The sequence below is a fragment of the Myiozetetes cayanensis genome, unplaced genomic scaffold (genome assembly GCF_022539395.1).
Source record: "Myiozetetes cayanensis isolate MyiCay16 unplaced genomic scaffold, myiCay2020 scf2-11, whole genome shotgun sequence".
Classification (NCBI taxonomy): Eukaryota; Metazoa; Chordata; class Aves; order Passeriformes; family Tyrannidae; genus Myiozetetes; species Myiozetetes cayanensis.
Genome location: NW_026087411.1, coordinates 108,330,313 through 108,355,245, shown reverse-complemented (window position 1 = coordinate 108,355,245; position 24,933 = coordinate 108,330,313). Strand labels below are relative to the sequence as shown.

Genomic DNA, 24,933 nt, shown 5'->3' with positions numbered 1-24,933 from the left:
CAGGGTGATGCTTGAACTCTCTTTGCCTCAGCTTCCCCACCCACCCCATCAATCTCCCCTCTGCCCTGCCCGACATCTGGGGCCACTGTGACTTTACAACAGACTCCCCCCAGGCTGGGTCTCCACTGGGACTTTCCCTGCCACTGCTGAGTGACTCCATTCACCAGACTGCCATGCAGTCAGGAGCCCTCACAGCAGCAGAACCCAGACCCTTTGCTGGAGGAGATCACTTGCCAGATTAATGTTTTCCACATTAAATTCTACTTCCAGCATATGGCCTGCTCTTAGGAGGGCATTAGGTTGGAAGTGGCTCAGCTGTATACATTGTGTCAAAGTACTGCAGTGTGCAAGGAACTTATGGCTAAAAAATGTGCTAAAATTTTGCCCCATGATAAAATAAATAGGACTCAGATAGGGGCTAAGAAACCACAGCCCTTAGTACTCTTTGGGGATGGGAAAGGATCCAGCTATGTTTAACCCAAGGCACTCTCAGTTTGTACACAAATCACTATCACTGCAGCATCACTGCCATCAGACCTACTTTACTGTACACCCACTGAAGATCCAACCCCAAGAGCTTTCATAGTAACAAACACATTCAACTAAAACACACTAAAAAGTTCCTCCTTTCCCTTCTGCCAGGAAATACAGGTGCTGACTGGCTGTGTCCCAGTTACAAGTACTTTTTCAATAAGACTTCTTATCATAAATATACTTTTCATTATTTCACAGCCAGATGAAGCCTGGCCACTATTCTGGACTCTGCTTTAGGGACTAAGAGCTCTTATCAGACTGTTCCAAGTTTGGGCACTCCTCAGTAAAGCTGCTGCAATGGCCCAGAGCCCAGGACAAGCTTCTGCCTGCACTGGATGCCCACTAAAAGAAAATAGCACTGGGGCACTGCCAGGCAGAGTCGTCAGTGTGTGCAATTGGATTTCCTCAGCTTTTGTTTTAGGCAATACAGCCAAGCTTGGCAAACCCTTCTCATTGTTTTTTTCCTGAAAAGTGTTGGTGAGGGTAGGTAAGAGAGGTAAGGAATGAGTGCTTGTGTCAAGCACAGAGCAAGGTGCTATAGGACTACAACTTCTTCCCACTTACCTTTGGAGTATCTCTTGTGGCACAACCCTGCAGAGAAACTCGGGATGGGAAGTGTCTCAGTGTGTGCTGGTGCATCAGTGTGTGCTGGTGCCAAGCACACAAAAACTGAACAGAAATTAAAGGAGTCAGTGGGTCCACTGTGACAGCAAAACCTGGTCATGGTACCTCAGCTTGGGCCAAGCCAAAGTAAAGATGTTCCTTTCTCAGAGATCACTCTTGAAAACTGCAAATTTTTTTCTCTATTTTTTATCCCCCATACCTCTGTCTCTTGCCTGTTTTTGTGAGGATGAAAGGACTGAGTCCAGAAAATGAAAAGCTGAGCCCAGATAAATCATTGTGCTGAAAGAGCCTACAAACTAATCCAAAAACCAAATGTTGGGATTTCTGAATCTTAAGTATTACCCATTTGTAGATAAGGGGACATCATAAATACAACCTTCCCTACAAAGATAATTAAATTATCAGCCACTTCCGAAAGAATGAGCAGTCAGGACTATTTCTTCTTGCTGAGCCACAAATCACACAAGCACAGCAATATACTGCCGGTGCCTCGACAAATTCTACTGGAGAATTGTCTGTTGCTGCCGAAAAGTGGCCAAAAAACAAAACCAAAAATAAAAACCAAAACCAAATAAACAAACAAACAAAAAGCCGGTATGGATGAAGCATCCACTCAACTGAGAAATCACAAAAACAGGTTTTTAACTCAAAGAAATCACATGCCACCTCTTACTACAGCTTTTGTTCTTCAGAGCTACTGTTGGCTCTCCTTCCTCCCAAATTAGTGGAAGCACTATGCCAGGTCATCTGGCACATCAAAATTTATCTATGTATTTCATTCTCCAGCCCACTGACCCTAGTGTTTCCTCCCATCAACTGATGATATTAGCCCATTACCATCTATTTGCAGCAGTTACATCAGTCTGTTCTGCAACACCCAAGAAAACAAATCCCCAGGTTGTTTCACAGTGAATGAGGGTCATTCTGCTCTTCAAGCAAGCACAGCATTTCTAAGAATAGGAGATGGCACATACATCAAAACCATGAATGGAAGTCCTTAGGCTGGAAAGCGAAAACTAGAAAACCCAAAGGTACAAATCCCAAACCACTGAGGTCATTGTTGCTCCTTGGGGTTGTTTTACTCCATCAAAGCAGGACAAAGAGTTTTACCTGGTATTTCTTGGGGTAGGGGAGCAACTGCAAAGCTACCAATCCACTGCATAGACATTACTTGTAAGGACACTAACAGAGGGTGATATTCCAGTTTTACACCTTCCACCCCCCATAGGAAGTTTCCTGAAAAAAAAAGAGTCCTAAAAAAAAAAAGACAAGAAGGAGTTACAGAATCCCATTATATTCGTTGCATTTCAACAACATGCCAAGAACTAAAACAGACCAGGAGATGGGCTAGAAGGCAGATTGTCAGCCTTGCTGCTCCCCACTTTAGTGAGGTTTTGAGCAGGATTCATCTAGTCTAAAGGAGCTGTGTAGATCCTCTTTGAGTCAATGGAGAGGAACCAGCAGCCCTGGGATGCCAGTGCTGTCTAGAGGTAGCTACAAGGCAGATCAGATGAAGTATCCCCTAGAAATCCAAAGGAACAACTTAGGTGAGATGAAGGTGTCTTTGGAACAGTTAAGGAAAACAATTCCACTGCCAGTGGTACAATCTGTGCCTCAGTTTCTTCATCTGCAAAATAATGCTATTGGTATTTATCCTCTGCAGCAAAATCCTTCTACAGCCAATCAGTGATCTGCAACTGTGAGTTACTTCTGATAGATTTATTGAATGTGCTTGTTCACTGGTGATCTGCTAGAAATTCAGGACTGGAGGGAGAAGAGGAAGAAATACTACAACTTACAAAGTAAAGCTAGAAAATTTAGTTAAATAATGAACAAAAAGCACCTGGCCTGTCTTGCCTTGAAGGCCAAGCCCCCAAGGTGTTTAATTTGCAGCCTTACATTTTACTACTGCAGGTTTAAAAGTTTCCAGAGCAATCTTAAAAGCCTCATTAGACACCAAAAATCATTTATCCCTGAAGTACTAGCATGAACAAGCCAGCAGACTGAGAATAAAACAGCCATCCTCTGACTGTTCAAAATACACCAAGTTTTGCTTGTGCCTGGACATTAGGAAGGCTGGATCCTGCCCACACACAGCCAGGCAAGATTAAGGTGGAGAACAGCCTGGGAGAGTAAATTTTCACCTCAGTCCACCACTTTCCTGCATGTTCAGTCTCTCTCAGTTTAAATACACCATCTGAGAGGTATTTCCCTACCTCTCCCCACCACATTTCTGTGACAAGTGTTCTCTCCACATGCCTGATGTCTAAGAAAACTTCTTACCCTCATTGCACATCCCACAGTGGCTGGAGCACAGCTGAGCCCTCTTATCACATGAGCCAGACACCATTTACATGACAGCTTCTCTACAATGCAAATCACGCTCATTGTCACCAGTGGAAAAAACCCTGAGTGAAAAGTTATTGGCCCTTGTTACCTAATCCTTCGAGAGCAGAAAGAGGTGTTGACCTCACTCTTGCCCCACCACCAGGTCAGGTATTAAGGGAAAAGCCTGATCTCTCCACATCCATCAGTGCTGCCATTAAGCCAGTGACATACAGCTGGGATGGAGGCAGCTCTGATGTTCTCCAGAAAACTATACTAGGAAATGGGCCAGAAAGGTCCTGAAACAAGGGCTCAGGCATCCAGCCAGACTCCCTCCCCATCCAGCATTGTGTAGCTTGGGCTGCTTTGGCCAGCAGACACAGAAATGCAACTCCGTGCTAATCCACCAATACCAACAAGGCTGAGAAGGGCTTTATAAGGCAATTCCACATCCAACAGGCATGGACACTAGGGTAAATCTCACTAACAGCATCCTGCAGCCCTCTCTAACCCCATGGCAGAAAAGCAGTTTTCAACTAATAGAAGATTTTTGCACAAAGGGACAAGTCTGAGTTTAAAGACAATTCTGAAGTCCCGGAACTACAGAACAGTTTGGATTTGATGGGACCTTTGAAAATCATCCAGTCCAACCTCCCCAACATCTTTCACTAGATCAGGTTGCCCAAAGTGCTCTCCACCATAACCTTGAATGCTTCCAGGGATGGGGCACCCACAGCTTCCCTAAGCAACAGTAACCTGTTCCAATGTCTCACTACATTCACCATTAAAAATTTTATTTCTTATGTCTAGTCTAAATATTTCAGTTTAAAATCATTACCTCTTGTCCTATCACTACTTATTACTACTTTGTAAAAAGTCTCTCTCTGTCTTTCTTATAAAGAGAAAGTACTGAAAGACTGCAACAAGATCTCCCCTGGAGATCAAGATAGGTCAGGCTGATTTGGTCCTTTGTAAGACAACGTACAAAGCTGGGACCCAGATAATTCTGATTCTGCACAAAGGGGGATGGACCACAGCCCCAGTGGTGAAAAAAATCAGTAGAAGTGTTTCATTCTCTACCACCTTCACAAGAGAGGCATAGAGATAATGGAGGAAGTAATATCAGAGCCACCATCAGGCCCAGCTGACAAAGAAAATGGTCCTACCACCCACATCTGCATGATACAGGCAGACAGCCAGCACTGGTCTTGGAGGCTGGCAACTTGCTACTGCAGTGTCTCATCAAAAACATTGCAGGCAAACTTCACAGATGCAGGTAAACCCTGCTGTATGCTACTTTTGAGCCTTCTCCAATATTTTGGACTGTAGCAATACAAATAAAGGCATCCTTTCTAGGAGTAACTTCCATCTAACTACTCACAGACAGGAACATTCACTTGAAAGCAGCAGATAGACCATCTAGATAGATAGACTGCCTACCTAACCATCTGCTCAGGGTTATCTCTCTACTTTAGGAGACCTTTTTGTCCCAGAAAGTCTTCAGGGAGGCAGCACTATTAGTGGAGTTGTACACACATCCTTCAGCTTCCCAAACTATAGAAGTTATCACAATCCAGGTAACTGTGGAATTTGGGCTCCAAGAAAACCAGCAAGGACTCAAGCTACAGTAACAGACACATGGAGACAATCAGGGAACATGTAATGAGAAGAGACAGTCATGAAAACAGAGGCTGGGTCCCACAGACCCCAGGATCTCACAGTGAGTTTCAGGGCTGTGTAGGCAGGGACACACAGAAGGTTTGTGACAGTCTCTTTAATCACAGGCTCCTCTCACACTTGAACCAGGCTTAGGGATACAGCCTCAGACTTCAGGACACCCAAGGATTGTGGCTCCAACTGGCTTGATGATATTTCATTTCACTGCATGTGAACTCTTTCCCATGTGCCTCATTCCTTTCTGTGCACATAAAGGATGGAAACCTTGGAAAAATGACTGACAGAAATTCAGGGTGGGCATTAGTTACTATTTTTGACAGCATTAAAACAATATATGAAAAGGGGTTTGGGGTTCTTTACAGAGATTTGTTTTTCCTGAGTTGCAGCTTAGAGGGGGAAAACAGAAGACAATGTCCCATCCAATGTCTGCCTGATGGAGTGACAGGGGCTGGCTCTGCCACAGCACTGCAGTAGTTGTGCTTTTGGGGGAGTATTGTTTTTATTTCAGGGGAGGGAAAAAAAGGAAATGAGCAATCCCAGAAGGAAAGGCTCTGAATGCTTGCTCAGGCTGCACCATGAAGAAAAGGGATTGCTATTGTCAACGGGTGTTTCATTGTTCTGGTCTTTCTGAGAAACCTTAAAATACATCCAGAAATGAAGCAAGAACAGAAAACAGATCTGTTTCTTTGGCTGCCCATTTGCAGCCTGGCTGGTGAGAGACAGACTCTAGCTTAGCAGTGCTAATTACCCTGGTTAACCCTTGTTCTTGCTAAAGACACATAGTTAAAAAAAAAAAAAAAAAAAGACATCTTATTCATCTGGAGTGGGCATAAGTGAATTGCCCCACTGCTTTATATTGAGTTACTCACCAAGTTAGGCCTCCTCACCACTTTAGCACCAGCCTCCAGGCTAATCAGTTGCAACAGATTACTACAATAACTGGCCAGGATCATTCTTTCATTGGTGCCACTTTCAAACCCTGGCCACAGTCTGCCCTCCTTTGACAGATTGCTTCAAGCACAAACTTCCAGCCAGGCGTCAAGCTCGAGGTAATACCTCCACGACCCATCAGAGAAGTAGGGCATAGGAAAGTTGCAAGGGCATGAGGGTTTCCTCAAGGATCAGAAAATGCTCTTTAAGCCAGGAAGAAGTGGGATTTGCCCCTCTTAGCATCCTCAACATGGCTTTCATCTCATGGCAGCGGTTAGAATCAGCCAGGACTGTACCTCTAATCTCCCAGAGCTGAGGGAAATCAGGAAGAGGAAAAATTGCAGATAACACAAATAAGTAGACAGATAGACAGACAGATAGAGTGGATGGCAAAAGCAGAATGTGAGGAAGAAAGCAAACAACAGACAACAGCAGCAATTACAACACCTGCACTGAGTTAGGACCAACACAGTCAGGCCCATGAGCGTCCATAAGGAGAACCCCCACAGCTCAGCACTGCTCCTGAACCACATCATCTCCCAAAGAGACTGTTGCAGGCACAGTTGTGCTGCTCTCTTGCTGGCACTGGCGTGCACAGAGTCATCTCAGGGCTCTCAGTCCCAGCTGTCTTGATCCAGCAGCTTGGACACTCCACATGCAACCCACCACGAGCCAACAACCAGCCCCAACAAGGACAGGCAGAACCAACACAGGTCACAGATGAAAAGGTTTGTCTTCCTTTTGCGCCTGTGTTTAAATGTTGGGGAGATTGGTGTGAATAGGTCCAGATTTTCTGATCTGTAGAAGACAGTAATGCTGAGAGGCAGAAAAGGATCAACTTCTGTCTCACACATCAGACAAGTGAAAATTGCCCCTTAATCTTCAAAACGGTGCAACAGAAAACTTGGTCAGTCTGGTACTGCCATGACTTGAATCAAGAGAAACATCTTAAAAACACTTTGTCATTCACATTGTGATACCATGCAGGCCAATCAGCTTCCTCTTCACCCCCCAGCAGGCTCTGCTTGAGCTGCAGTAATCACCCCCAGCTCCACCACACAGATGCAGAGCGATGGGAAAGCTCGGAGGAGGCTGAGTGAACAAAGGGCATTTCAGGCCTGCTGGGGTCAGAATGAGGATCTGTATGGTAGGTTGGACTCTCACTAATCCAGCTCTGTTTCTAATGAGATTGGTTCCCATTACAGCAAAAGGGGGTCCAAGGCTTGATTTGCCAAGGGGACCATTGTCATGCAGCTTAGGGAAGCAAAATAATCTTATCAGTTTGAACTTGAACCTTGCCCTCCAATTATATGGACAACGTTTGTGAAAAGAGAGATAAAGTGATTTTCATTTATCCTGCAAGAACAATGTATTGTCTAACACCAAGCATTCAGTTTCCTGCAGCTGCTGATAGACCTTTACACTCCAGCCATTGGCTGTACCATTGCCAAAATGCACTAACTGCTATCTGTGCACATTAAGCCTGAACCAAACCCATGGCAAGTGACACTACCCACATTTACAGTGCAACTTATAGGTATAGGAGAGTCTCTACTCCTGTAGTACAGCCAAAGTGAAAGCCTGGGGCTGTCAGCTAAAGACAAGCAAACCCAAAGAGCAGGCAGAATCAGAAAAATTTTTCACTCCTTCTTGCTGAGCCTCTGTCTCTGTGTCCCTATCCAATCCCTTGGCTGCTATAGAGACCATCCTCTTCTGGGAGTTCTGCATCCCCCACAACGCAGCTAAAACAAAGAACATTTTGGCAAATAACAGCCAGGCTTCATCTATTCTTTTTTCTATACAATTCATTCCATCAAAGTTGTTTAGCTGAACAAAAACCCAGCGCTCTCCTTTATTGTGAGGCCAACAATAAACTAACATGTGAGCACAGCGTGGGTCACAGATGTGTGTGCTTCATCATCAACTGTGGAGCCACTTCCTTGCTCCCCTCACTTTTATAAAGCTTTAACCTCTTTGAGCTGGAATTCAGATGAGCACATAAACCAGGAAGCAAACAGCGTTAACACAGCAGAAGCAGCCTCTGTACAAAAGACACATGAGGAGATGGACATGCTTTGGAAACAGTCGGATCAACAACCTCAGTTTCCAAGGGGTTACCCACACAATAAAAATCTAGAAAGAAATCAACTGAACAAATCCCAGGGGCTCTATTTTTAGCAATATCACTTGCACTGCAGGATCTTTATTTGTGCCTTTGAATAGACACATTTACGTTTTTTTTTCCCTTTTCTATGAAGTGACAGAAGCAAACAAACAAAAAAAGGTTTGGAGGAGGAATGTCTTCAAAACTCATTTTTACAGATCTCTTACAATATATTCCAAGGACAGACCCCAAATTTGCAACCCAATTTTAAATACTCCTACCTCATCCCAAATAAAGTAATTCTCAAAGCATGACTACTCTAAGAAAAGGAAAAAGAGAAGAAAACCAACCAAACAAACAGAAAGAGGCAACAAAAACTATGCTTCCTATAACATCCACCCACTCATGTTACACATAAAATACAGGTGTAATGTTGCCCTTTCCTCAGGGTACTGGGTCTGGCTGTGATGGAGTTAATTTTCTTTGTAGCAACTTGTACAGTGCTGTGCTTTGGATCTGTAACCAAAACAGTACTGATAATATATTAATGTTTTAGCTACTGCTGAACAGTGTTTGCACAGCACCAAGCCTTTCTCTGTTTCTCTGCCTCCTCCCAGTGAAAAGATTGAGGGTCCGCACAAGAGGCTGGAAGGAACACAACCAGGCAGATGACTCCAGCTAAGCAAAGAGATGTTCTGTGCCAAATAACATCACGCTCAGCAATAAAACAGTGGAGTGGGGTCTAGGTCAGTCAGCCATCTATGCTTGGGAACTGGCTGGGCATCAGTCTGGCTGTGGGAGGCAGTGAGTGATTGCCTTTGCATCTCTTGTTTTGCTTTCTTCCTTATTTCTTCCACTTCTCTTTCATTATTTTTGTCTCAACCCATGAGTTTATTTGCTTTTACTCTTCCACTTTCCTTTCTCCTGCTCTACTGGGGATGGGAAGGGGAGCTGGGTGGTGCTTGGCTAAGCCACAACATTTAGTTATGTGCAATTGACTTTGCAACTGTAATGTTTATTTTAACCCGTGCAATCCATTTTCATAGAGGTATTATAGTATTGCAGAAAAAAATTGTGTACTGAGTACCACATATTTCCTCCTGCCTGTCACAGCTAGAGAGAAGGGTAAGGGGCTGCTCCTTAGAGAGAAAAAGGTAGATACTGAACTGTCTCTGGAATATTGGGCAGTTGGAGCTCATGATGCCAATCTCTCTGCCTCAGATCCTCATCTGTGCAATGCAGGTAACATTCCAGATTCTTCTTCCAGAAGGGTGAGTACACCCCTGTTTGTTGGACACTTACAACAAGCAGAATAGGGTTTAAATAACAGAAAAAGGTTTAAATAGCATTAAACACATAGTAAATAATGCCCCAGGGCCATAAGGACCAGAAGAATAAAGAAAACAATTGTGAGGCAGCTGTCCCGTAGACAACACAGGAGTCCTACAGAGGTGGAAAAAATAGCATATTCTCATTAAAAAGTAACTCATAACATAAAAACCTGGATTTAAATAGGTAAAACTACCTTTATTTTTAACATTTCTTAATTTTAAAATGTTTGATTTGCAAGCCTAATGCTGTTATTTGAACGTTTCACACAAAAGCTGAACTTTTTCAAAACCAAAGTGCAGAATTTTGTCCCACATCATCCCCATTGCCAGGGCCACAGCAGCACTGCATGTATACAGACCCCACACAGACCACAGGGAGAAGTGATTTCCCAAAGACTGAGGCCCAAAATAATAATCCATAATCCAGCTACAGCAGCTCAAGTTACCACCTATCACTATAACTGCACTAAGTGTCTGCACTCTTGGCTCAACACAACTTTAAGGGAAGTGTGAGCCCAAAGCCTTTGCAAAATACAGCAAACATGGGAAATCAATGTCAGGAATTGCACCTGCCAGAGAGCAACTTTAATATAAATGCAGAGGAGCAAGCAATAAATGATCACAGCTGAGCCCACAAGTCCAGGGCACAGGAGGCAGGTCACCCCAGCCCACAGTGTGATACAAAACTCACAGGGGAAACATCAGCAGAAAATCCCCCCAACTGCTGCATTTGTTATTATATTTACTTGTTGGAGTAAAAGCCCACTTTAAACCCTGGAGGCTAATACAACACATGTTGATAATATCATAGCAGCAAAACCACAGGCATCTGATAGCAGATGAAAATAAAATAACACAGGCACACAGGGGGTCTCAGAGTAGGTGGTCTGAATGGCCCCTTTTTGACAAGCAGCACCATCAGGTACCCATCCTGTCAAGGATTGAGCATATCTCACCTGAAGTCAGCTCTCTCCCAAACCCTGATGATTCTGGTGCCTTTATGGGCTGCTGGAGGAGTGAAAAATTTCTCTGTTGCCAATTAGTGTGTTGATACCAGATCAGAAGTTGGTGCACAAGAACACTTAGTGAAGTTCTTTGATTGCAAATAGCTGATTAATCTCCTCTGGCTCTCTAGGGCTCCTTCTCTTAATGTAACATTAAAAAAAAAAGAAACATATTTTTTACATCTTTCTTTCTCTGTTGTTAAGGATGTGGGATACTTTGCCAACAGCTGGGTGTGACCTCCCCTGCCCACCACAACTAAAGTGCTTGGAAAACATCTACTGCAAACTCTTTAGCAGCATTCTACATCCATCTGTTTATTCAAACACACTACTGACACCTCAGAGTTTGACCAGGCTGCAGGTCACACACACACTACTCCACCTTCATCAAGGATCCAAATGGATCCAAGAGTGATTACTGAATAAGAAAACCTTAATATCCACTGGAGCCCCATCAACACTGATACCACAGCATTTACCAACCAAGTTCAAGAGCACAGAGTATATCTGAAAAAACTCAGCCAGAATTTATTTTACGTGCAACTCAGAACTACCAAACCATCATTGTCTCTGTGATGTAAGAAGACACACGCTGGGTTCCAGGCAGCCAGGCATTAAGTGTGCCTGAAAGAGCAGACATTCATAGTTTAATTACTACAAGAGAGCTCATATCCTCAGTTATTGAGCTGAGCCAGGCACATTTGGATCAGCCCAAACCCAGGCTGAGAGTCATAACTCACCATCCTTCCTCAGGCAAAAGGAGCAGCTAAGTTAATAATAATAATAATAATAATAATAATAATAATACATAACCCAAGCAGCTCTCTTAAACATGTTCACAATTATTACTCCTACACTAGTTTTAATCAGCAAGTAGATGAGCTGGGATTATCTTCTGTGCTTCTGTTCATCCTGCAAAGCTTTTGGTAAATCAGCAAAGTTGCCTTTCAGCTGAGCAGAATTTGGCCCTTTCCTGTCCTTTGGAAAGAGCACAAAACCCCAGACAACAGCAGTGCTGGTTCAGTGAGGCACAGCCCTGGCAAGGACACAAGGAACCTTGTAGTATTGTACCAAACCAACCTGACCAAAAGTCCTCTGGACTACTTTGAGGAGCACACTGGGTCTGTTCCTGCAGGCAGTCACATGTCTTTCAAGGAACAGAATCTGTGAAAGTCTTGGGTATCTGTGTAAAGAAATTACAAGAGCACAAAAAGTCAAAACAGAGGTAGTGGTTTCCACTGATCCTCCACCAGGGACTGGTGTTTCTATCTTGGAGCAGAAAGTTCAATCTGTACCTGCACAAACATGCCAAGAATAAACAGCCAATCTCAAATAACACATGTAAACAGTCCTGGTGTTGGCCACCTAAATCACTGCCCACCCACCTAAACACAGCACAGCCCAATCCTGAATTCTGAACACTGAGCAATCGCTTTGGGAGATCAGGCCATGTTTAAATTAGGATCAACAAAAGGATCAGCAAAAGTGCCAAGTGTAAATATGTAGTTTTCCTCTTCCTGCAGAGACTAAGCTTATTCTTACCACCCCCACAGCTTATATTGTGATTTTAGCTTCCAAGTATCTCATTCGAAAAAGGGATAAGTTAAAATTCGCACTTTTTTTTTAATTGATGAAATTCGTTTTGCTATATAAAATCTACTTTCACAGCGTCTTAAATCAGGGAAAATTTTTACCAGAGGACATAAACAGTTGCCTTTTTTAATTCTGCAGCATTTATTTCCCTAATGAGACACAGGCATAGGAAGAATGCTGCAAGGACAATTTCCTCAAATAGTCTGTGCATCTAGTGGGCACTGATAATCTGGGATACTTTGAAGTGATTCAAATTGCCACAGTGGATTTTTATTTTCTTTTTTGCTAATAATACTAATTAAATAAAGTGTTCCTGATACTAACAAAAGTTTGCATCTGTGGATCAGTTTCTGGGCCCCTGAAAGCAGTAGGTACTATATAAATATTGCCAGCCTTCACCAACAGAGGTCGGGCTCCCTGAGGTCCCTTGGCTCTTGCTGACAGCTCTGATGGCTAAACCAGTGGATTTCCCTGGGCCATGAGCCAGATGCACACATATGGCTCTTGAGCTTAAAGTCACTGCCTACATATACAGTCCCCTCTCGAGACATCCTGGCACTCACAGCAGCCCCATCCGTCCCTCACTGACAATGTTTGCTTTCCCTGGCACCACAAGTACCGACCTGCAGCTGGTTTTTCACAGCAGTAACAGCAGCACCCCTGGTCATAGCCCAGGACCACAAACACAGGAATTGCAAACACGTGTTTCTCTTCCTGGAGCTCAGTTTGGTCCCTTCAGCTGTCAGTAAAAGTAAACACTAAATATTTTTTAGAGCCAGACAGCATCGAGTCCTCCCTCACAGCCTTTTTGATCACAACTGTTGGGAAGTCCATAGTTTTTTTTTCCCTCAGGATAAGTGTGCACAGACACCTGTGTCTTTGCTTAGCATAGTATGCTGATGCCACAGAGTTGCATCCCTGATGATAAACTGGAACAAGTCTCTAAGGCACCAAAATAGCCCCAGCTTCTGTGCTGCTCCTCCTCTTCTCGCAACAGAGGAAGAATTGGCACTTGATTCTCACTCACCCCATACTGATTTCCTCCTCCAACACCTCTCAGTTCTCTGAGGTCTTTAGACTGTTTTCCACTGACAGACAGACATGCATGACAAAAAACTCAGTTGCAGCTTCCCCCCGCTGAGAGAACCCTCAGCCGTGGCTCCAAGACCCAGCCATACCCTTCAGCTCCTTCCCCTTCCAGACACATCTCCAGAACGTTACCAGAAGAGGCCAACAGTGGTTTTTAACCAGCTTTGATGAGGTTTTGGATTTTGTCACCTCTGCAAAGGAGAATTTCTCTATCCCAGCACAGACAGCTTACCCTGAGTAAGCCAAACTGCAGCTGTGATGGATGGGTTGGCACATAAGGCCTCCAGCTGAGGACAAAAATATCACCTGGGGGGCAAGGACCTCTTTGAGCAACAACCTGAGGCCCATCCAACCTCATCACTCAGAACCCAGGAGAAGGTATGGAGGTGGCCTGTGTTTGGCCCAGTCTTTAAACAAAATCTAGAGCATATCTGTTTGCCCCTAGGGTCAAAACCTCATTACTGAGTTACACCACCACACTGGAAAAGAAATTTTCTGCCTTTTTATTGAAAATCCCACTTTCACAGCCTGCAACCTTCAACACATGGACCACCTTGACACCGTGGATCCATTCAGGGCTGTCAGGCATTCAGAAGCTGTTAGCATGTAGATTTTGGTGATAATTTGGTGAATGGAGTTGTCAAACAAATTGCCTTTATTATGGACTGATTAAATGCAATCGGAGTAAAGTGCCTTTCCCCTCCCAACCCCAGTCCTCATCACCTCAAACAAACACATTGAGCCAATTAGCAGGGAGGTGGCAAAAGCAGCTTTCACTTGAAACCTGATATTCTTGGGGAAAAGAAAAAAAAAAAAAACACACCACCAAAAAAAAAAAAAAAAAAACCAAAAAAAACCCCAACAACAAAAAAACCCAACTCTTTGCACTTTCAAAGCCAAGTAGAGCCTCCAGGGAGAGATCCTGAAAGCTACCCAGGGCTCACCTGCAGGGTGTGGATGGGAGTTATCGGTATTCATCTGGCTCGATGCCAGATCAGCTCCCTTAAGCACCGTGCTGCTCACATCCAGCTTGTGCCAAATATAATGCAAAGAATGTAAATATTAAAGCCGGCCTAAGGGGAGCAGCACTACCAGGACTGCTTTTCCTTCAGTCTGGGTTCTCCTGTTTCAAAACAGGCATGAGCTCCCAGCCAAGCTATTTCCATGCCTAGAAACCTACGTTTTTGGCTTAGGTCCTTGCAGTGGATTCTCTGGTGTCTGCAAATGCCTGAGTTCACAGCATTTTTTGCAGTAGTGAATGGACCTGTCTCCATTAACAAGAAACTCCTGCAGCCACATAGAACTGATGCCACTACTCTTCTGTGTCTGAAGTTATGGGGCATTTGATGAAGGGGAAATTTATTGAGGAGAATTGGAGCACGACATCATAATCACATAATCCTAATTCCTTGCAGGTATGCAGCTGGAAGTTAAATGGTCACCTTGGCTGACAGCAGGCAGAGCAGAATTCAGCATGTGTTGGCATGATTGATCTTCAGAGACAGGAACGTCGTGGCTGGAGCAGAGAGAGCACACAGGATATGAGCAATAGCTGTTGACTAAGCTGTTGGTTAAACTTCCAACACCTGCATTTAAAGTTAGCACCAAAGCCTAATTTTGGCCCCGTTAGTCCCTCTAAGTAGCAAGGCCTGTGCACTGCACATGGATCAGTGATTCTCAGAGCCTGTGCAGAAGAGCTGTGGCACAGCTTCCCATGGCAAGGCAAGGACTTCGTTTTAGCCCCTTTTTATTTGTGGTGGGAGTTCCAAGACAAAGCACAGGCAAAGTTTTATTAACCAGCAGGGATTGTGCAGAGTTCATTGCTGGGACTGAGATTAGGACTAGAGGCTTACAGCACAGAGATTCAAAACATCAGGCTTTTACACCATACCTCATCATAGTCCTCAAGTGTCACCTTGAACATAAGGTAAGGGACACATCAAGACACTGGGTTCTAAGCCTTCAAACAGTCCTGAGCACAAGAACTGATCACAGAATGAGATCAGACCAAGAGCCCATTCTACAAGCAGCCACAGAGAAAAAGTCCAGGCCTTCTTAAAAAGTGGCTGCAAAGTGCCTGATAACTTCACTCTCTCCCTCAGGACCTGCTTCCTACCCCCACACTCCACTGCAAACATCAATGTTTAAAGAACTATTAAAGAAAACAACTTCAAAACTCTTCACATAGTTCAAATACTTCACTTAAAAGGGATTTGAATTCTTACATCTCAGATTGCACCAGTCCCCAGCAGGACACGCACTCATCATGTTCACGTTGTGGCAGTTTGAGCTGTTCAAACAGGAGGGATGGAGCCACAGTGAGAGACCACGTGGTCAGGCAATGGAGATCCCCACCAGCCCTGCCTGTGCTTTCCTGTGGCAGACTCAGTTCATCACATCACAGGCTCATCACAAGGCACCTCTCGGGGTGCCTTGCCATGATCTGCTGCAGAAGCTTCTGTGGCATCACAGCAAGCCTTGCATTCCTCAGCAGCAATAACCAATACAAATCCATTCATCTCCTTGAGATGCAGACAATTCATGTTTTGGATGCAGCACCTCTAGGTGTGATGGCATATGGTAAAGGTATACAGCTTCCCCAAAGACATTCACCTGCTCAATTCCAGCCATGACAGAGAAGAACACAGAATATCCCAAAGTATGGAAAAGGTATATAAGAGGTTAGAAACAATTACAATCCCCCCCTCCCTCCATTCCTCGTACCAGCTGACAATTCATATGTAGGGGTAACAGTGACAAACAAGGTGCTCCATCAGGTAGGGAGATTTATCTGGGCCACTACTCCTTCAGAGAGACGTGGTCCATGCCCTTGTGCACTGGAGGGAGATAAATGGAGTGTTTGGAAAATGTATTAGGGAAGCATAAGGTGTGATTTTGGAAATGCTGTACCTTTTCCTGCCCCCATTTATCTTGTGGCCACCCAGCTCCTAAACTTACAAAACTATATTCGAGCTGCTACACAGCGGGCACAGCCCTTTCCTGCAGCAAGCCGTGTTTCCTGTCCTGCAAAGTACAGTCAGTCCAACAAGACTGGGGACATTTGCCAAGCCTTCTATCAGCAAACATCGCTTGGACCTGGCAGAAGGTTTCAACAGTTGTAGAAACTCATGGGAGGTTGTTCTGTTGGGATTACAGACCCTGCTTCAGAGCACAGCCACACCACACACATGCATGGGGATTTAAGCCACCCCTCTTGTCCCATAGTGTGACAGTACAGTTGGATGTTGCAAAAAACATTATTTTGGTATCTGTAACCTTCTTATCCATTTTTTAAAAGGACAGTGTCTTCTCCTGTGGACAGCACCACCAAAGGCTATTGAATTTCCTTCCATTGCTCTGGCTATGTTGTACAAACAGTGTGAAGTACCATTGCCCTGGGACACCTGTACATGTTTTAATGTTTAGTAATTTGGCCTGACTGGGGAAACTTTATCTGTATTTCAGAAGGAAGAGTCCATTCCCCATTGCAACTTTAGCTCCTGTCATTCCCACTCCATGAACCCCTTCTGCATCAACTTTTTTGCAAGGAGGAGCATAGAGAAAGCTCAGTGCCAAGAAAAGGATAAAAACACACCAGAAATAGGGAAATGTCTCAGTTCTTTCTGTTCAGAGGTAGATCTGCCCTGAATGGGAGCCCCCAGGACTGATCTGCCCCCAAAGGAGACTGAATCACAGGCAAGCCAGCCCCCTTCAATTCACTTTAAGACTTCAAGCTACTGTATATATTCTCCCCCCACTCCAGCACAAGCTTCTTCTTTCTAACACAAATCTCTCACAGACACATGTGCTCCCAGGCAGTGAGCAGCAGTGCTGTGGTATGTTGAAACCCAAGTCCAGTGAGATTCAGCCCTTGCAAATGACACTTTTTCATCAGCAAATTATAACTGGCAGCTCTTATCTGCTTCAAGAGTTTTGCAACACTCCCCTAAAGAATATGCCAGACTAGTTCTTCACACTAAGACCCAAAATTAGAACCAATATCCTAAAAGCAAAGTGACCCTCACTAGGAATTCCCAAGCAAACTAATCAACATTACAGTTTTAAAATGAGCTCTGTTATATTTTCTCAGATCCACATGCACATCCACAAAGAACAGAAGCAGAAATGTAATTTTAAAGCGACTGATGCAGCTGTAGAGTTATAAAAGTTATACGGGAATCCAGAATTACAAGGTGCTGGGTATTTACCTGCTGTGCACAAATCAAAATAAAATTCTAGACCCAGAAATGATGAAGAAAGGAGATACTTTTTCTCCTGTCTTAAGAAAACACAGAGTATATAATTCATACTGTGCATGTAACACCTCCTTTATCTCAGCTCAGGGGGCTTTTGCAACAATCAGGAGCTGTATGTTAAGAGAAGGGAATCTGGCCCATTACAAAATAATTGGGACTTGCTGTGCTAGTTTTAATTTACGTCCTAGACCGTCATAGTCTCCTAATCCAGCTCTTTTCACTCCACTGAGAAAAACAGCACAAAATCTGCTACAAACTTACACAAGTAAGAGTATTCCTTTCCTTGTTCCCAAAGTTACTCAGACTAACTCTGCTGAAACACTTTTGCTAATTATTGAGAAATGCTTCAAAGAAACTCAAAATCCTCTTACGGAAGACACTTTTCATCCACTTATTTTCAAAAGGTTAAAATTACTCCCCAATCATAATTATCCCAGATCTGCTCACATCCCCTTTCCCTGAGCTGCTCCTGAGCGCTGGAATAAGCTCCCATCCACGAGCAGCACATGAAAGGATCGGCGCTTCTCCCTACCTGAGAAGTCTGCAGAAGTCTTAGCAAAGTTGCTGAAAGCTGTCAAGCACATGAGTCCCAGGAGGAAGGTAGAGGTGGGAAACACGTCTGGGCAGCACATCCTTAAGTATCCTCACGGCTTGTCCTCTTCCAGAGAAAAGGAAAGCGGTTTCTGCCCCAAGCCGGCACTCCTCATTGCCCGGAGAGCAGTGTTAGTCCCATTACTTGGAAGGCTCGCAGCCAGCGGCGGGGAAGGAAAAGCGCTCGGCACGCACACACACTCACACACACACATCCCTGGGAGTGAATGAATCCCGGCTGACGAATGAGACAGACCTACCTGAGCCTTGGCGGAGTTCCCAGGGTCCTAAAAGCCACCTCTTCGCCCAAATGTGCTGCAGACCGTTCCTGTGCAGCTGTCCGGCGGCGGCACTGGGAGCTGCTGGGGGGGCAGTCGGGGAGGGGGTTGCCCGGGGGGGGCTGGTTTGGAGAAACCCGGTTGTGTTATTAGATTAGATATCCAGGGATCTTCTCTATGTTGTAGACAGACAGAAAGATGGGCAGAGTTTTCAAAGCAGGGAGCCCAAAACAAAGCACCTGAATTCACACGGGTTTTTGGCATGACGGGAATTTGGAGCTGCCGCTGAAATCAGTGTGAGCAGTGGTGCCCTGCCAGGCTGGTGACAGGACAATTGTTGTGTGTCTCCTGTTGAGACTGATCATACAATAGAAGAGATTTTGCACAGGCCCAGGGATCAAATCCTCCTGGATCTAGTTGCAGGACTGGGTATCAGCCACATATCCAAAAATCCTCCTTTCTTTTGACAGCAGACAGCCATGCCAGGCGCCTTTTATCCCACTGGACCCCTTTGTGCTCCATCAAAATCAACACAGGGTTTTCACACAGATCCAAACCTGTGGTTTTCCTAGAATCATAGAATGGTTTGGGTTGGAAAGGACCTTAAAGATCATCTTGTTCCAAGCCCCCTGCCATGGGCCATTCCAGGGACACCTCCCATTAGACCAGGTTTCTTCAAGCCCCATCCAGCCTGGTCTTGGGACCCAGAAGACCTGTCTCCTTCCATGGCAATTACTTTAACCCCCAACTAGCACAGCCTTAGATGCTCATTCAAGTACTACTCAACCTGCAGCACTAAAGGAAGGCTCCAGCTCACCTGGAAGCACATCCAGTATTTGATCCTGCCTGATTTCCATCCGTCTCTTGGCAGCATCAAGCCAGCCATGATAACTTGGAAGAGCTGAGCTCTGAGGACACCGATAGATGTGTGGACTCTGTTCTCTCTGGGCACAGGAAGGAGATCCTTGGCTTTGGTTTCCAGCATAAGCTGCAGCTCAGGCATAGGTTTGTATATAAATAATGGGCACATCCAACATATCCAGGTGAGAGCAGAAGCTGAGCATCAGTGCAGAGAGCAAGGGGCAGTTTAAAGAGGCAAAGCCAACAGCAGACATTTAGCAGCCTGTGTACACATATATCCAGACCTACAAAGCAGGTCTGTGTGGGGCTGCCAAGGAAGGGCAGATGGAGCCAGGCACACACACAGCTGCTGAACAAAGCTGCAGCTTCTATCCAGCAAAAATAACCTCAGTGGAAACATCAGAGGAAAACCACAACTGGTTTTTACTCCTCTGTCCTGTTCATCCACATGGAATTAAGTGAAACTTTCCAAAAACATTGACCCTAGGGCAGAAAACAAGTGTAAGAAACTTCAGTCCAAAATGCTCTGGGTTTTTTTCAGAGCTGAGTGCACTTGTAAAGAGTTTCTTATGCTGAAGTTTCTAACAATGTTTCAGCTGATCTCAGATGAAAAATCAGAGTGGCTGCCTGATTATATGTTAAAGACATTTTCAAGAGTGCTGCCATGAACACAAGAGAAATTTTTTCCACCAGAAATCTGCCCTGGGATGGTCTGTGTGTTAGATGCCAACCCCACAGGGGAGCTGTAAGTCCTGTGGCCTTGTTTGCTTTCTACCCATACAGCCACTTGCTCAAATTCTAATCAGCCACACTGAGGACGAGGATAGTATCGTAAATCTGGAGTTTGAGCTCAAATTCTGCCTGTGACCACAGGAACAGGAGGCAGGTCTGGCCTGAATTGCCCCTAAGCAACCCTCTTTCCATCAACAGCTATTCACACACTGAGGGTCTACAGTGAAGGTGCAGATGAGTCTCCTCGAGGACAGTGGTGGCTCTGGGCTGACCTGACAGCACAGACACACCAATCCAGCAGGCTCTGTACAATCCAGCCCCTTTTGCTCTGCAGACAGTTCTGCCACCTTACCTTTTTGCAGAGGGCTGCTTAAGCAAGAAAAAACCACAGGAACTTCTACAGGCTACCTTCTTTATTTCACCTGATACTTGAATCCCACATGCTGGACCTCCCTGATCCATATTTTTCCAGGGGTGACCTAAGTTTTAAAGAGAAAATACCAAGACATTTGATTCCAAGCATCTATGTATAATTCGTGTCTCACCTTCTTCTGCTGTCCTTGCCCAGAGGAAGATTCACCACTGTTGTCTTATAAGCATGAGATAACCATACCCATTCATTACCAGATTATCAGTCAAAGCTCCTTATCAGCAGGACAAAGAAACAATAGGACCCCTGGAAATTTATCAGCCTCTGGAGAAGAGAAGCACTATTTGCTGAAAAGAGCCCACCCTGTTAGCAGGTGTTGATTTTACTGATTAAAGGGTAATTAGGTTTGGCTGACTCAGTATATGGGGAAGGAAAAAAACTCTGGTGACAAAGGGTTTAAGGTTGAACATGGGCAGTTTGCTAAAGTGGCCCTTTAGGTTATCGTTAATAAAGTCAAACCAGAGGGGAGAAAGTTTACAGCAGTGTCCTGTCCTGTGAGGGCTTTGTTTTTGAGCAAGTTTGTAAAGATACCTTCTTCCAGAAGAAAGAAAAAAGCAGCTCTTGCAAAAAAGAAAAAGAAAAATAGATATATTGGCCTTTGAGAAACAGACAATTCAGTTAAAGCCCATCTCCATAATGCCCTTATTCCCTAGGGCATGTGGGAACATCAGCTGTGTGTTTCAAACGGAAAGAGGCCACCTGTCCCCACTGCAGCACAAAGGATGGTCACTCTGTCAGGGACAGTCTCATGGGGTAAACATGAATCAAGGGGACACCAATATGGAGCTTTATTTTTAGGAGTAACTGCCCTAGAAATCCACTCATGCTTTCAAATATGTCTCTGGGGATGGGTAATAATGCATATAAAGGATCTCTTGGATCCCTTGTTCTTGAGGCCACCCAGAAGTGGGAATAGGCCAGCACTGATACAGTTCAGCATCACATCTTAGCTTGGAGGAATGATTACTTTCCCTCCACAGACTGGCTGTGGAGGAGCCTCTGTAATAAGTCTAGGATGCTTAACAACTGTATCTCGGTCCTCTTTTTGACTATGATACATAAGTGCATTTGTCTTTCTCCTCCCATACTCCTCTCTTGTAGATCCTCTCCTTCTCCTGCTACAGACAAAACTGTAATATCTGAAACATGCAAGCAAATTCCCAAGGCACTTTAAAAGCAGCTAAGTTCAGCTACAACTGGGGAAACCAAGGCACTGAGAAGTGAGGCAACTAGTCATTCAACTTTGTCACCCCAATCACAGAGTTTATAAATGGCAATCAGGAATGGACCCAGTCTGGATGATTCCCAGTTTAAGCCATATGTGCTGATCTTCTAGGGCCGATTTTTGGTAATGCTTTCCCATTTTTCACTAACCCTGCACCATTAACCTCTTCCTTGTGGACTAAACCACCAACAGCCTGAAGAAAGGCTGGTCAGTAGGAAAGCTGGACCAGGAATAGCTTTCAGCTAGAGAATCATATGTAGGATTGAAGCTCTCTTTGTTTACACAGCCACAAGCAGGTTTATTAGTACAAATTTGCTAGGACTAGGCTCACTTTCTAACCCTAGTAACATTACTCACTTCTTACTGTGTTTTCCACAAAGTCTCAGAAAAAAGCACTCTCCAAAAGATCACTGTTGCATTCTGCCACTTCACACATGGGCAAAGCATAGTCACGTTTGAGGTCACTACTTTTTCAATGTCAGCCAGAGAAAACTGTCAGAGATAAGAAAATATTAAACACTTTTTATCTTTAAGTCCAGCTAGAGCTCTTTCCACTTGGCCACATTACCTCCTTCTAAAAGAATATAAATTAATGACAAACTATATGTGCATTTATGCCTACAGAAATATATCTGAACTGGGTGGTCAGAGCTTCAATGTGAAACAGCAAAGCTTCCCTGCAGAGGACAGCTTTTTGTTCTCCTTTTTTTAAATCTTTCCCCTAAGAGTGTCTTATGGAAACAGATGGGGTTACTCATATAAGTAAGAGTTGTTTGCTTTCAATTTGAAGACAGAGGACTTCACATAATGCAGTTTTGCAATACAACACCAAGTACTCACAAGTAAAATCCTCCTCTCTCTGCATATTCAATGTTAAACAACAGCTGTGCAGAATATTCAAACCGAAAGGCCTTTGAAGTTTTCACGTTTTGTGTCACTCAATCACTTCAGTTTGCAAAACAAATATAAAACCTGTGGGACTCTGCTCCATACTGGGACAGGTTTGGAGCAGGAGTGTTGCTTTAACAGAGTTCCATGTAGAACAAAAGTCCCAAGTGATGTACTTATCTCACTAAAACACTGGAAAACATGAACAGAGTGGTGCAAAATTCTCCAATGCATGGAAATGTCAAAAATAAAATATTTGGAGACTACAAAGTAATCTACAACAAAGCTCAAAACTTTCTCCTCATGTCTGCACCAAAAATTGATGTTAAAATTTCTCTCAGCTGAAATTCTCTTTAGTATAATGGTTCCATATTCTGTGTTAGAGAATACTGCACAATCTGATGATTTATCTAGGACCAACATATCTGATTGGGTTTAGTTGGTGACCTGTGCACAGGAGTCCTGCATGAAGGACAACAAAAAAGTACTTCAGCATCCCCCAGATCGTTCTGCACCTCACGGGCACACATCCTACACCCAGTCACAGCCCGTCCTTACTGCAGTTACTGTTACAACTTGCACTAGAAAAGCCATTTTTGTTGCCAGAGACCTTTCCCACAAAACCGATTGTTTCCAAGCATTGTCATGAAGCCTTTGCATAAAATCCACATCTGCAGCAATAGGTTAAACCAAGCAAGGGTCTGGACACAGGCACTGCCACTCATCTGTTGGACTAGTCCTCGGTATACTTTTGACCCAGGCCACCTGGCATCCAGACAATTTCTGAGCATGGTTTGGGAGTTGGCAGGGGCTTTGGCCATCCCCAGCTGGCAGAAAGGAACTCAGCTTTGGAGTTTGATGGCATGAACACAACCAGATGATGGATTCTAAAAGACTCACCGGTGTTTCAGAAGTTTTTAATAGCTTTGGTGAAAATGCAGTGACATAGGCTAAGAACTGAATAAATAACCCTGGACCCAGGGCAGACTGTCTGCCAGTGCTACAAGCATCTTCTCCACCTTGCTACATAGGCAAGCCTGATTAGAGCTTCCCAGGAATGACAGTCCAGACTACAGCACAGCTACAGCCCAAGCTCGGATAGATCAGCTTTCACCTCAGGCTTATCCTTGCCTGGGACACAGGATATTTCCCTCACATTTGTACAGACAGCAAATTACACAAAAACCTCTGGCTCACAGATCACAAACTGGTAAGAAATCAAAGGAAACCAGAGGAAATACTTTTCTGCTGAATGGGTAAAATTAATCCCAAGTGTAATTTCATTGGCATCTGTGCAAATTCAACAATGCACTGTCTGCCATTTGCAAGAACAGGTTTGTGATCTCCTTTCACATGTGCTTAAACATACATTTTCCTTTTCTTTTTTAAATATTTTCCATTTGAAAGGACTGTTTCAAGACTAACCATATGCTTTCACATGCATTTGAGTACTTAGGACAATAATATCACCAATCTGGGTTTTTTTTTAACAATGGTCTCCAGAGACTATCCAGTGACAGAAGCCAGGTGTGCTGGGCATTGCACACAGTACTGGACTGTGTCATCTAAAACAGCCCAAGGAACTTACAATGGCATTGAAGTTCAAGCCATCCAACCTTTGCCCTCTATAGCCACAACACTAGCATTAGGGAACTCCAGTTAACTTGCTTCTAGGGCAAGAGATGTTTCTTTCTGCAGGAAGCTCCTACTGGAATTACTGCATTCATTGTCACTGGTTCACAGATCACTGATACCTAATGTGGTAACGTTACCCACTGGACCAGCTACAAAGAACACAGAGGAAGGAAGGAAACTATACAGTGACCTACAGGAGATTTGCAAATGTCAGAGTTCACCAGAACAGGCAGTGTCTGGACTGGCAGGAGTGTTACGTGCACAGCTCTGTGTGTGATTAGCTTAGTGGTTCATACAACAGGGAACTACATAAGACTTGTATAAAAAGTGGCTTTTCTGCACACAGAAACATCTCAGCAGAGCTAAAAGGGGGCTAGAGCCCACTTACATTCTAACACCTTTTCATTTTTTGCTGGACTATCCCTTTGTGAAGACTGACAAGCCAGCAGCACCCTTTCAGCCTTTCCCTGCCCACCACTCTGATGCCTGTGCTCTGCCCTGTCCTGCAGTTGTCCCCTGGGTGTTGTTTCATGGACAGCCTTTCCCTGGTAATTCCCAACCTCAGATGTTGTTGTTCATGGACAATCTTTACCAGTTATTACTACCTGAGGATAATTTCTTGCTTCACTTGCCAACCCCATCATGGACATTCATAACCAACCAAACGCCCTTCTCCTTTTCTACAGTGGTAGGTAAAGTAATTTATTTTGATTTCCCTGAATCTACCCTGACACAGCACACCAGCTCACTTCCACTTAACCTCCCTCTGCTAAATCAACCTTCTGGCATTAGAGGAAAAGCATCTTTTTGTTCATTAAAAGGAGTC

The 24,933-nt window shown here is 44.3% G+C and overlaps 1 protein-coding gene across 1 annotated transcript in view; it reads right to left on the bottom strand.

Annotated features, from left to right (window-relative positions):
- Positions 1–18,099, bottom strand: part of EVA1A (eva-1 homolog A, regulator of programmed cell death) — a 205,919-nt gene extending 187,820 nt beyond the window's left edge. Inside the window, exon 1 of the mRNA XM_050315447.1 lies at positions 18,000–18,099. Coding sequence (XP_050171404.1) covers positions 18,000–18,099 — 100 coding nt within the window. The remainder of the gene's footprint in view (positions 1–17,999) is intronic.
- Between the last annotated feature and the right edge of the window lie 6,834 nt (positions 18,100–24,933).